This window comes from Pogonomyrmex barbatus, unplaced genomic scaffold (assembly GCF_055798465.1).
Source record: "Pogonomyrmex barbatus isolate J1 unplaced genomic scaffold, ASM5579846v1 scaffold14, whole genome shotgun sequence".
Classification (NCBI taxonomy): domain Eukaryota; kingdom Metazoa; phylum Arthropoda; class Insecta; order Hymenoptera; family Formicidae; genus Pogonomyrmex; species Pogonomyrmex barbatus.
Genome location: NW_028297110.1, coordinates 7,020,134 through 7,033,210, shown reverse-complemented (window position 1 = coordinate 7,033,210; position 13,077 = coordinate 7,020,134). Strand labels below are relative to the sequence as shown.

Here is a 13,077-nt window from a genome sequence, read left to right as displayed (position 1 = left end):
GGATGCGTGGAAAGTGAAATCATGAAACATAATTTGGTAATTATTTAGAATACCCCTATCACCTCTGATTTTGACAAATTTGGGCTCAATCAACACGGTTTCGCTCAAAATAAAAATATTTGGCAAAAAAATGCGGCGGTCTGCCTCGTGAATCAAGATATTGAGCGTTAAAGTTGATCACTTTTTTGGTTAGGAAATCTGTCATAGCGACTCGACACTAAAAGTGTTAAAAGTGTTATTATATTCGAAGTGCAAGATGCAATTTTTCACCTTACTAAATTGAGTCTATCCTATACTAAAATGATAGATCCTAAAAAGATTGACAAAGACCTCTACGCAAGATTTGGGGGTGAAGACGTAATCTTTCGCCTTACTAAATTCATGTGTCTATCATAAATATACTAAAATGATAAATCTTAGAAAGATTAACAAAGACCTCAAAGCAAGGATTGGGTGTGAAGTTTTCGCTGATCTTTTCATTTTGTTACAAATATAATTTTGTGTTGTTTTTGTAATTAGTTCTGTGATAGTGGGGGGACTTCGCCCCCCCAACCCCTTACCAGGGGGCTTTGCCCCCTGACGAGGGGGGCTTCGACCGCCGTTCGGGAGGCTTCGCTCACCAAACCTCCCTATCGTGCGTATAGAGTCACAATGCTTATATTCGCTGCATTATCTGTTGCTATGACAGATTTTCTAATCAAAAAAGTCGTTAACTTTAATGCTTAATATCTCGGTTCGCGAGGCAGACCGCCGCGTTTTTTTGCCAGATTCCTTTATTTTGAGTGAAACCATGTCGATTGAGCCCAAATTTATTAAAATCGCAGGTGATGGGGGTTTCTAAATAATTACTCATACTGTCATAGGTTTTATAGCTAATGAAAATTATTTTATTGATACAGTATTACATACATCTTTCAATAACCATTGTATACATTGTATACTATGTACACTTAATCCCAACGCAACCCTAATCTTCTCCAATTCCGAAGCAGATTTATTAATTCCCTAGATTTCCGCCACGAAGGTACATGGCGAAATAGTTCACGTAAAAATTTTACATTTTCACGTTTGAGAGAGTTACACGATCCCGCGAAATCGTACGTGATCGTAAGTTACGTGAAACTTTTCACGTTTCCGCTCTAGGGGAAAAGTTACGATCGACTTAAAAGTTATGATCGACTCCCTGTAGGCCTATTCTTTAACTTCTTAACAACAGTTTCACTAAATGTCGGTCCACAATAGGTGATTTAAGCTTTAAGAAATAAGAAATTGATTAATTATAATCGAATATGAAAAGAATAATCGACTATGATTGGTCAATTTCTTACGACGTAAAGATTAAATACTTATTGTGGACCGATACTAACTAGGAATGTCGTTAGTGTCGGTCCACAATAAGTATTTAATCTTTAAGCCGTAAGAAATTGACCAATTATAGTTGATTATTCTTTTCATATTCCCAAATAAGAAGGGAGGATGTGCATCACGACGTGGCCCGACCACGAACCAGTCGTGAAAACTCGTAATTATTTTGCAAAAAAATATCACCTCAACCAGGAATCGAACCTGGATCTCCTGCAGACATCTTATCCCTTCGACTACCGAGGTGATGATATTTATCGCAAATAACGTGTTTAGAATAACACGTCAACAATACAATGATACACATATATATGTATATTACAATATACATATATACATGTATTCTCTCAAATCTCCACGACCGGTACTCCAGAGAGATGATGGTCCTATTCTCTCGATGGATGCAGGTCGGACTGCAGCAGTGACACCCTCCAACACCATTGGCAATTATACAAATAATCCTTCTAGAGCACGACAGGAGAGATTGATCAAGCATGGCTCGAGCTTAAATCACTTATTGTGGACCGACACTTATGCAGATTTAAGAGTCGGCAAAAGAGACTATGGAGACCTATCGAAGATGAATTCCTTTTCACCCATATTACGGTCAAAATACTGCAAAAAAAGCTATATAATTATGATATTTATAATCAGAATATTTACCGACGAAAGCTACAGAGCGATTTTTGTAAGAAAATGTGTGAAAATAAATAATTCATTTTATGCGTAAATAGATTTGCACTATAGGACAATAAGGTGCAAATATTTTCATCTATAAATTTTTTTTAAGCCAAATTGCAAAATTCCGCTCTGTAGCAAGAGTCATAATTTTATAAAAAATACATAGAAAAAGGCTCATGACAGAATATTGCTTCTACGAGATAATATATGGGTGTATTCAAATATATATCTGCACTGTAAATAAGGAGTAAATAGTTACATTTATTTTAATTATTTAAAAGCTAAATTGCAAAATTGGCTCTGTAAACACCTTCGTAATTGTAAAAGAAATTATCTTAGCAAAGTTTTCATGACGAAACATCGTTTCTATAAGACAAAATATAATTGAATACAGATATATATCTGCACTGTAAATAAGGAATAGATAATCATTTTAGATCAAGTCGGAATTAGCCCGTCATTTCTATCAACCCTTAATGACACTATAATGAAAAATGGTATTCTGTAATTTAACGTAACGATAAATAATTATAATATATAAATAATTTAAGTAATATATGAAAAAGTATATAATGATAAATTACATATGAAATTGATATTAATTACTAGCAGTTTAATTGGCCAATGATTAATTATTTATTTTGAGTGTTAAAAGCACTATTGTTAGTGTTATATACAACAGGTTACATAAAAAATTAATATATAATTTTTTAAATTATTAAATATAATAATATTAATCAATTATTAATAATAATTATTATTAATTATTATTAATTATTAATAATAATAATAATTAATAATTATATTTAATATAATTTAATGCTATTAAATATAATTATTTAAATTATTTATTTAAATTTCTTTTTTTTACATATTTAAAAAATTTTTTTAAGTAATATATTCCATGCCAAATATTGTTCTGCCATTTTACCTTAAAAATAAGAAAAAAATCTTAATTTTTTATCTAAAATTTTTTATAAAAAACATTTGATTTACATTTACATATAATTCATAAATAAAGTATAACCTACATCTATTTATTTATTTATTTTAATATCCTTAGATATTATAACACATTGATAATACATTGCTTTTAATTAAAATATTTTATTGTAATATTACTTTTTGAGTGCTTTTCTTAATATTTAATATGTTTAAAATAAGTTTATGATGTTCATATATTTAAATTATAAAATTATACTATACTTGCACATTTCCGTACTACTATTCGGAGCCGTTTCGGAACGTTGCTATTAATTGATATGTTTAATTATATTATCGTTATGGCTTATCGAGGGATCCGATACAAGATTCGATAATTTATCGATATTTTTAACGACATTTATCGTTACGTTAAATTACAGAATACCATTTTTTGTTATAGTGTCGTTAAATCTGCAAGTCGGTCCACAATAAGTATTTAATCTTTAAGCCGTAAGAAATTGACTAATCATAGTCGAGTATTCTTTTCATATTCGATTATAATTGGTCAATTTCTTACTTTTTAAAACTTAAATCACCTATTGTGGACCGACACTAACGACATTCCTAGCTAGTGAAACTGTCGTTAAGAAGTTAGAGAATAGGCATATGGCATATATTGTATGGCATATTGATATTAATTATTAGGGATGAGGTCCAATCGAACACATTGCTGATTGGTCGATTAAATAAAAAAATTTTGGATAGGTGGCTCACTAGAAAATTCCTAGACATCAGCTGATGTGTGGTGTGTCCGATTGAAAATGTGTGAATCTGGGACGCTTCTACGCTTCTTAGTGTCGGTCCACAATAAGTATTTAATCTTTAAGCTGTAAGAAATTGACTAATCATAGTCGAGTATTCTTTTCATATTCGATTATAATTGGTCAATTTCTTACTTCTTAAAGCTTAAATCACCTATTGTGGACCGACACTTACATAGAAAATTAAGGTTAGACAACAATTTCCTGAAAAATGGAGGGGGTAATGTTGGTACCAATAAAATCCTCTAAACGAAATAATTTTAGTTTCTATGGATTAGTAGCACTGTTCAAATAGTAATTTGTTGGTTTGCACATTCTTTTTGACATATGCGCATATACGTAATAAGTATTATATATCAGAATGTAAATATAAAATACATTATAGTATTTTATTAAAATAAAATTAAATAAAGACAAATAAGTGAAAACATAATAAGTGACAACATAAAGTAAATAAAGTAAAAAACAATGATACATATATTAATGTAATATTTATAATTGTTTTTTACCTTATTCTCTTTATGTTTTCACTTATTTGTCTTTATTTAATTTTAATAAAATACTATAATGTATTTTATATTTACATTCTGATATATAATACTTATTACGTATATGCGCATATGTCAAAAAGAATGTGCAAACCAACAGATTATTACTTGAACAGTGCTCCTAATCCATAGAAATTAAAATTATTTTATTTAGAAGATTTTGTTGATACCAACATTATCCCCTCCATTTTTCGAAAAATTGTTGTCTAACTGCAAGTTATGCCGCATGTGATGGCACTCTTAAGGCTCGTCTAACAACAAGGCGTAAAGGCACGGCACAAAGGCGCAAGCACAAGCTCAGGAGGTCAATCATGTAATTTTTCCCCTAGGGCGGAAATGTGAAAAGTGAAAAATTTCACGTGAACTTACGATCATGTACGATTTTGCGGGATGTAACTCTCTCAAACGTGAAAATGTGAAACTTTTCACGTGAACTTTTTCGCCATGTACCTTGGTGGCGGAAAGGCGGAAATCTAGGGAATTAATAAATATGCTTCGGAATTAGAGAAGATTAGGGCTGCGTTAGGATTAAATGTACGTAGTACATATACAAGTGATTATTAAAAGATGTATATAATACAGTATACTGTACCAATAAAATAATTTTTATTAGCTAAAAAACCTATGAAAACTATTTCATGATTTCACTTTCCACGCATCCAAGCTACATAGATAATCGCTGTACGTGAAAAGTTTCATGTGAAATGTCAAGGGAATCAATCATGTAACTTTCACGTGAAATTTTTCACTTTTCATTTTTCATTTTTTACTTTTCATTTTTCACACCTTGACATTTCGCATGAAAAATGAAAAGTAAAAAATGAAAAATGAAAAATGAAAAATTTCACGTAAAGTTACATGATTGACCCCCAGACAATGTAGACGCAAGAAATCTGCGCCATGCTTGTCTACATGGAAACGCACAACGCAGGCGCAAAGCAAGCGCAAAGAGTTTAAACGTGCGTAGTTAAACGTTGTAATCAATTGTGATATAAACAGATGATGAAGAATTGACTGCTGTGATTTTGCAAACCTAAATTTAATAGCTGTAATATGGAACCTGAGGAAAGGTTTTTTATTCTCATCGCATGCGTAGGAGTATATATTGTATTTTATCATTATCAACTTCTACTATATAATATTCAAAGATATTGCGGTCGTGGCAAGGGATGAAGGAGATGGAGAAGTCGATCAGTAAGTAGATAAAGAGAACAGCAGGGATTCTACCACAATCTTATATCAGCTAATAGACCATGAAGAATTTTTTTGCTAATTTTCGAATGTGGCCGGAACAACTTGAATTTCTACATAACATTTTATGTCCATTGCTTAAAAAGCAGACAACTGTAATGAAACAGCCTTTGTCATCGAAACTGAAGCTAGGAATGACATTGATGTAAGTATAAACTATCAAAAATTACCTTCATGTTTATTGTTTAACATCATGTATACGAAATTATTTTATTGTTATGTTTTCACATGTATATGTATATGTATTTCAAATATTGTATAATTTTTTTCTAGATTTCTTGCTCAAAGTGGAACAGTTTAAAGTCTTTATAATAAGTTCCGTGTTGGTAAGAGCACAGCACATCAGATCATTCAAGAGACCTGCAAGGCAATATGAGAGAAGTTGCTTATTTACCTGCCTCAACTAACCAGAAATGATTTTGAAAGAATTGCTGCACAATTTTTTTATTTGTAGCAACTTCCTAATTGTGTGGGTGCTATTGATGGAAGACATATGCACATTAAAGCACCACCTATGTCAGGCAATGAATTCTATAAAGGAATTCTTATAAAGGATTTTTAGTATTCTTTTGGCAGCAGTAGATGTTCATTATAAATTCACTTGGATGAACGTTGGACAGTATGGTAAGTATGCTTGCTACTATTGACACTATTTAAAATGTCAAATTTAAAGGATCTGGTTGCAATTGTATCTATGCGTTATGTACGTTTAGAGTCCATAAGTGACGGTGGAGTTTGTCAAACTCTGACTTTGGACAAGGCTTTGGATTATGATGAAGTTGATTTACCACTGGACAAACTTCTTCCTGGGACTGACATCTCCTTCTCACACTTCTTTGTAAGTGATGAAACTTTTCCATTAAAGAAGCACCTTATGCGTCCCTTTCCTGGATGAATGCATGAAGTGCTGCCAAATGAGTAGCGAATTTTTAATTATCGTCTAGCTCGAGCACGGCGTGTATCAGTACTTATTATTTTATTCGATATGTTTAGTTAAATCCGCTTAACTTCAATATTGTTAAAAATACATTCAAAATATGTTTTCATAAAAGGAAAAGTTTGATAAAATAAAAGTGTTGCTCTGCTTCACAAAACGAAAAAACGATATTAATTAAATATACATTTTTATATTAAAAAAAAATGTAAAGTGTTTACACTCCTCAACATATTTAAACTTAAAACTGAATCCTTAATTAATATAAACAAAGAAACATACTTTGATATTTATCACAGCAGATAAAAGCTACTTTCCTTTTAGAGAATATAATTGATACATCTAATTGATACATCTTGATATAATTGAATGCATCTAAAATTCACTACTAATATTGAAAATCTATAGTTCACGTGACATATGTGACATATGTGTTATATATTATCAGCGCTAGTAGTAAATTTAGTGATAAATATAAATATAAATATTTAATATTAGTAGTGAATTTTAGAACATCCAAATAAGTACATTTTCTGTAAGAGAAATATAGAAACGAACTGAAGCAAAAATGTTATCAGTATGTATTTTAATACAATAATTTAAAATAAAAACACAGTTAAAATTACAATTTAAGAAATTTTAATTTTTTTTCTTGTCTTACTAATATTTTTTATAGAAATTATCCTCCTTTAGGTTCTATAATATTTGATAATCCTAAGTCTTTTATATATATACATATGTGTGTGTGTGTGTGTGTGTGTGTGTGTGTGTGTGTGTGTGTGTGTGTGTGTGTGTGTGTGTGTGTGTGTGTGTGTGTGTGTGTGTTCGGGGCGCGTCCAGTGTCTGTTACGTGAATTAAGTAGCATTATCCCTTCTCTGATCTGACGTTATGTTCTATTAAGTTGGCCAAGCTGGGGGAAAGAGTGTGGAATTATTCCGATGTTAAGATGTAACGTGAGATCGTTTGTTGTTAATAAAACTGCTCATTTATTTAAATAGTCGTTTGTAATTTATCAAAACCAGATGATAAAACATGGCGGCAGCTTTGACGAACTTAAATTGAGCAATTTCGCGAGTTATTTCATAATGTACGCGAGTGATTGATGTAAAGTCGTGTCGGTTTAGTCAAGTGTCAACGTGGTGTGTCAAGATAAGCCGGATCCAACTATTCCAGTTCCAGGCGAGACGCCGGGCACAAGTGAATCGTCAAACACAAACGTTACGCTTCCTTTACAACCGCCTGAGTCACTCAATTTTAATCCAATGGACTGGCCGTCTTGGAAAAATCGCTTTATGCGGTATCGGCGGGGAAGCGGCCTTGATAAGGCGTCAGATGATCGTCAGATTGACATCCTGATTTATCAGATGGGACATCGAGCTGAAGAGTTGTTTATTTCTTTCAAACCGGAACCAAAAAAGTTTGATGACGTAATGGGCGAGTTTGACAGACATTTTATTCCAAAACGAAACATCATTTACGAACGTGCAAAGTTTCTAAGAGTCCGCCAAGGGAATGATTCTGCAGAGAAATTTATCACGGATCTTCATAGCCTGGCCAGTACGTGTGAGTGGGGTGACTTACAGGGTGATTTGATACTGCTTGTTTTGATCATAGGTATGAAGGATTCAACCGTGATGCAATTAGATCCTAAGTTAGACTTGAATAAAGCGAAAACAGCCCTACGTCAGCACGAAGAACTACTTAGGCAAAAAGAGGAACTAAATGAGCCTAGTTCCGTAAACATGGTCGGGGGTGGTAAATGCAAGATCAAGCCCAATAAACCTTATCGCCCAAACAAAAATTTTGATAAGTCCAAGTCCAGTACTAGGAGACCAAGAGAGTCGGGGAGTAAGAAGTGCCGTAACTGTGGTCACGATTTCCATGACATTTCGCATGTCCAGCTAGAGACGCGAGATGTAGAACGTGCAAGGAGATAGGCCATTACTCCCGTAAGTGTCCTGGTAATCGTAGAAATGTACACCGTGTACAGCGGAATTTCTCAGGCTCTGAGGGAGAAGAGGAGAACAAATATTTTGTGAGCCGTATAAGTAAAGATAATTCTGAGGGAGCTTGGTCTAAAACGTTAGAAGTAAATATAGGTAGCGCCACCAGAAAAATTTTATTCAAGCTGGAGACTACAGCTGCTGACGTCACAATGTTACCGTCTCATGTATTCCCAGATCTCCCTCTAATCAAATGTAAAAATAACATCTTCAGTGCGAAGAAACATGAAAGACTGAATATAAAGGGCACTGCTGAGCTCCAAATAAAATACAAAAATCCTGAAATAATTGAAAAGATGTATGTGTCAGATGATGTAGGTGTTGCCCTGTTGAGTCATAAAGCGTGTCTCGAGCTGAATCTAATCAAGCGTGTCTACGTGGTAAATCAAAAGGCTGATTGGCAAAAGGAGTTTCCGATCCTGTTCAAAGGTCTAGGGAATGTGAAGGGTGATTACACCATTGAGCTGAAAGAAAACGCACGACCCTACGCTATTTCTTCACCTCGAGCTGTACCACTTCCACTGCGCAAGAAAGTCGAAGAGGAGCTTCAGGATATGGTGAAGCGGGGAGTCATTGAGTCGGTGGACCATGTGACGGATTGGTGCGCGCCTATGGTTATCGTTAACAAAAAGGACGGCGGAATACGTATCTGCATAAACCTGTCAAAGTTAAGTAAGTAAAGTAAAGTAGTTGAATGAAAGCGTCAAAAGACAGTACCATCCGATCTCAAGAGTGGAACTTTCCTTTGCAGAGCAGGGCAGCGCATGCATATTTTCCAAGCTCGACGCAAATTCTGGGTTTTGGCAACTGAATTTGTCTAGCGAATGCAAGACCTGACTACGTTTATTACGCCGTTCGGGAGATTCCGTTTCAGAAAATTGCCGTTTGGGATCTGTTCGGCGAGTGAGCACTTCCAAAAGCGCCTATTATCGATTCTGGCCGCTTGCAAGAACTGCTGCATCCACATTGACGACGTTCTGGTGTGGGGCAAAGATCAGGCAGAACACGACGAGTGTCTGAGGGCCATTTTGGAGAGGTTATGTGACGCTGGCATGACGCTGAACAAGCAGAAAACGGAATTTAACAAAACCTCTGTGCAATTTTTAGGATTTTCCCTAACTATCGAGGGCATTAGACCCGACGCAAGCAAAGTGGAGGAGATCGTCAACATGAAAGCTCCCACTAACGTCACTGAAGTTCAGTGACTGATGGGGATGATCAATTTTCTGTCAAGATTCATTCCGAACAAGTCAGACATAATGGAACCCATATCAAGCCTGCTGTCATCTAAAAACGCTTTTATCTGGGGACAGCCACAGGAAGACGTTTTTTAGAAAAATCAAAGAAAAACTGACTTCGGCGCCATGCTTGAAGCTTCATGACGTCAACAAACCTACGATGATTTCCTGTGACGCATCATCCCAGGGCCTCGGCGCTGTCCTCCTACAGCGAAGGAAGTGAGAAGCACCCTGTAGCTTTTATTTCACGCATCCTGAAACGCGTCAGCAGAAAAGGGTTACGCAAACATTGAGCGTGAAGCGTTGGCTCTGACATGAGCTAGCGAGCGCCTAAGGAATTTTCTTGTTGGAAAACGTTATACTATAGAAACTGACCATAAGCCGTTAGTCTCAATTTTCAAAAGGCAGCATCTTGATGATCTCACTCCGCGTCTACAGCGATTTCGTTTGAGAATGATGCGTTATGACTACGATATTATCTACACTCCAGGAAAAACCTACTTGTAGCCGACACCCTATCAAGACATCCTGTACCACATCATGAAGAGGATACTGAACTGGGAGAAGAAGTTGAGGCATACATGCAGTCAGCTTCGTAGAAATCAACACGTCGAACAAGAACATCGTAAGGGTCATCCAGACCCAATCCCAAGATTCAATATACATTCAGCTAAAGGATTTATTGAACAAAGAATAGCCTAGTAAAGCAGACCTGCCATTGGAACTTCAAGAATTTTATCCTGTTCGAGATGAGTTGTGCGGAATTGAGGAGCAATCGGATGATTATACCTGCTGAATTGCGGAACGTGATGCTGAACAAGCTACAGGGGGAGGGTCACATGGGAATTACGAAGACGAGACATCGTGCTCAAGGCACCATGTGGTGGCCAAACATATTTAGCGACTTAGAAAGGAAAATTAAGGGCTGTCCCATATGTATTCAGCATACGTCGAATCGGTATGAGCTACTTCTTCCCTCAACGTTGTCTGATTATCCGTGGCAGATCGTTTCAATGGACTTGTTCAAATTGAAGGTCATTGGTATTTAATTGTGATGGACCATTTCTTGAGATTTTTCGAATTGGCTCGTCTCGAGAAAATGAGGACTATCGACATCATTAAAGTTTGCAAGGAGTTATTTTCACGTCATAGAATTCCGACCAGGATTTGTACCGACAGTGGCTCACACTTCCAGCCTCTCCAGTTATCCGAGTTTCAACGTTTTGCACGCAATTGGGGGTTTTCTACGTCAACTAGCAGCCCGCACTTTCATCAGGCAAACGGCGCAGCAGAAGCTGCAGTGAAGATAGCAAAATCGCTGCTGAAGAAGAACAAGGACGACTTCAAGAAAGCTCTTCTAGCTTACAGGAACACTGCCTTGGAAATTGGTTTTAGTCCTGCCAAGCTCTTGTATGGTCGTAAATTGCGTGACACCTTGCCATTTACTCATCGTTATGGTCTCTGAGCCAAACTTGGAAGATTTCCCTGAAATCGAGGGAGGGTATAGGGCGAGGTACAAGAGAAATTACGATCGTCGCCATCGTTGTCACGAGTTAGAATCATTACGTGTTGGAGGATTCGTTTGGATAACCGATCTCAGGAGACACGGTCGGTTGTTGCAGTCCTAAGCGAATCGCAATCCTATCTAGTCAAGACCGAGAAACAGATTGTTAGAAGGAACCGATACCATCTCATTCCAGCACCGTATTTGGACAAGTTGCCTAGCACAACTGTCGACGTCGCGCCTACTGATCCTGTGGAGCCAAGTGTGCCAACGTCTGAACCTCACGTGAACCAGGGGACACCAGTTTGTGCAACCTCCTACCGCCCAGCACCTAAGCCTAAAATTTCGGTGCCACCCGAGCCTGCACCTACTTCGAAGATGTCTAAGTCACCCGCTCCGCGCCCTGATGGACAGACTGTCAGGGCTAGACGTCATAGTGATCCGAGTCGAGTTTCGTCTAGCACTGGTGCGCCTGTTGCTGCGCCGTCGAAGCCAGGACCTGCTCCAGTGGCAACTACTCGCTCTGGGCGTATTGTCACATGTCCGTTATTGTCAAAGTTTAGTTAGATTGAAATCTTGAGGGGGGGATGTTCGGGGCGTCCAGTGTCTGTTACGTGAACTAAGTAGCATTATCCCTTCTCAGTGATCTGATGTTATGTTCTATTAAGTTGGCCAAGTTGGGGGAAAGAGTGTGGAATTATTCCAATGTTAAGATGTAACGTGAGATCGTTTGTTGTTAATAAAACTGCTCATTTATTTAAATAGTCGTTTGTAATTTATCAAAAGGTGAAAGGTGTAATTTATCACCAGGTGATAAAACAATATATTACTTAAAAACAAAATAATTAAGAGGAATTGCTAAATAAAATTGCACAAGATATTTCTGTTATATTAATAAAATAATATATATAATAAAAATAAAAAAAATCAATGAAATAACGTATATAATAACGTATATAATAACGTATATAATAACGTATATAATAAAAATAAACGAAATCAATTAAGAGAATTCCACGTTAATAAAATTTTCCATTACATGTAAAACAAACGGTCTGCTGAACTATTGATATGTCTACATGTCGCATTTTATAATAGTATTTCAAAATATCGTAGTTCTCAATTTTTAACTAAGGTTGTTATATAAACTTTGGTCTTACAATCTGAGATCTGTAATGAGTGATAAACTCAAATATGATGACACACATATACATATAAATAAATAATATTCTTTGTGTTCTACTATACTCGTGTTAGAAAGGAGCAAATTATTTAACATTAATATTATTATATCACAATGTATTCAGACTTCTTGAATTACACTAATGTTGTTTCGGCTTTAAGCGAGACTTAACACATAATGTACATGATACAGACAGTTTATATATTAAGTATCGCTTACTGTTCTCTAGCATATCTTACTGTTTTCTAGCATATTATTTTAATCTTAACTTAGCGTTTTCAAATTATAAATTTAGTGGCTTGGCTATCACAGCTTCATTAAATGAATGCTCATATTTAGTTATCAACACAAGGAGTTTCAGATTCACAGAATGTTTTTTAGTATTAGGTGTACAAAAAAGTTCTGAGCTTTTTTTTGTAAAATTCAATCTTTATTCAAAAACAAATAAAAAATATTAATCAGCGAAATATTCCCCGTTTGCATCAACTTTTGCCATCTTTCGGGTAGCTTGCGAATTCCTTGACGATAGAAGCTCACCGGCTTCGAAGCGATAAAGTCATCAATGCATTTTCGTATCTTTTCAAATCTCACGAAATGTGTATCAGCCAAATGATGCTGCAGCGACCG

The 13,077-nt window shown here is 35.6% G+C and overlaps 1 protein-coding gene and 1 pseudogene across 10 annotated transcripts in view; one reads left to right on the top strand and one right to left on the bottom strand.

Moving 5' to 3' along the window:
- LOC105426434 (protein O-mannosyl-transferase Tmtc4) overlaps positions 1–770 on the bottom strand; it is an 8,080-nt gene extending 7,310 nt beyond the window's left edge. For 2 of the 9 annotated variants that reach the window (XM_089072872.1, XM_089072873.1), the window contains exon 1: positions 437–769. Coding sequence is in view for 1 of the 9 variants with exons in the window: in XM_089072873.1 (XP_088928999.1) it covers positions 437–480 (44 nt within the window). In the remaining 8 variants the exon portion in view is untranslated. The other 7 variants (XM_089072866.1, XM_089072867.1, XM_089072868.1 and 4 more) reach the window with 7 other exon arrangements.
- Positions 771–4,409: 3,639 nt separating this feature from the next.
- LOC148937454 (uncharacterized) lies at positions 4,410–8,476 on the top strand (annotated as a pseudogene). The gene is made up of 4 exons (XR_016138406.1): positions 4,410–5,732; positions 5,861–5,968; positions 6,042–6,211; positions 6,301–8,476. The product of XR_016138406.1 is annotated as an uncharacterized LOC148937454 (transcript).
- Positions 8,477–13,077: the final 4,601 nt, after the last annotated feature.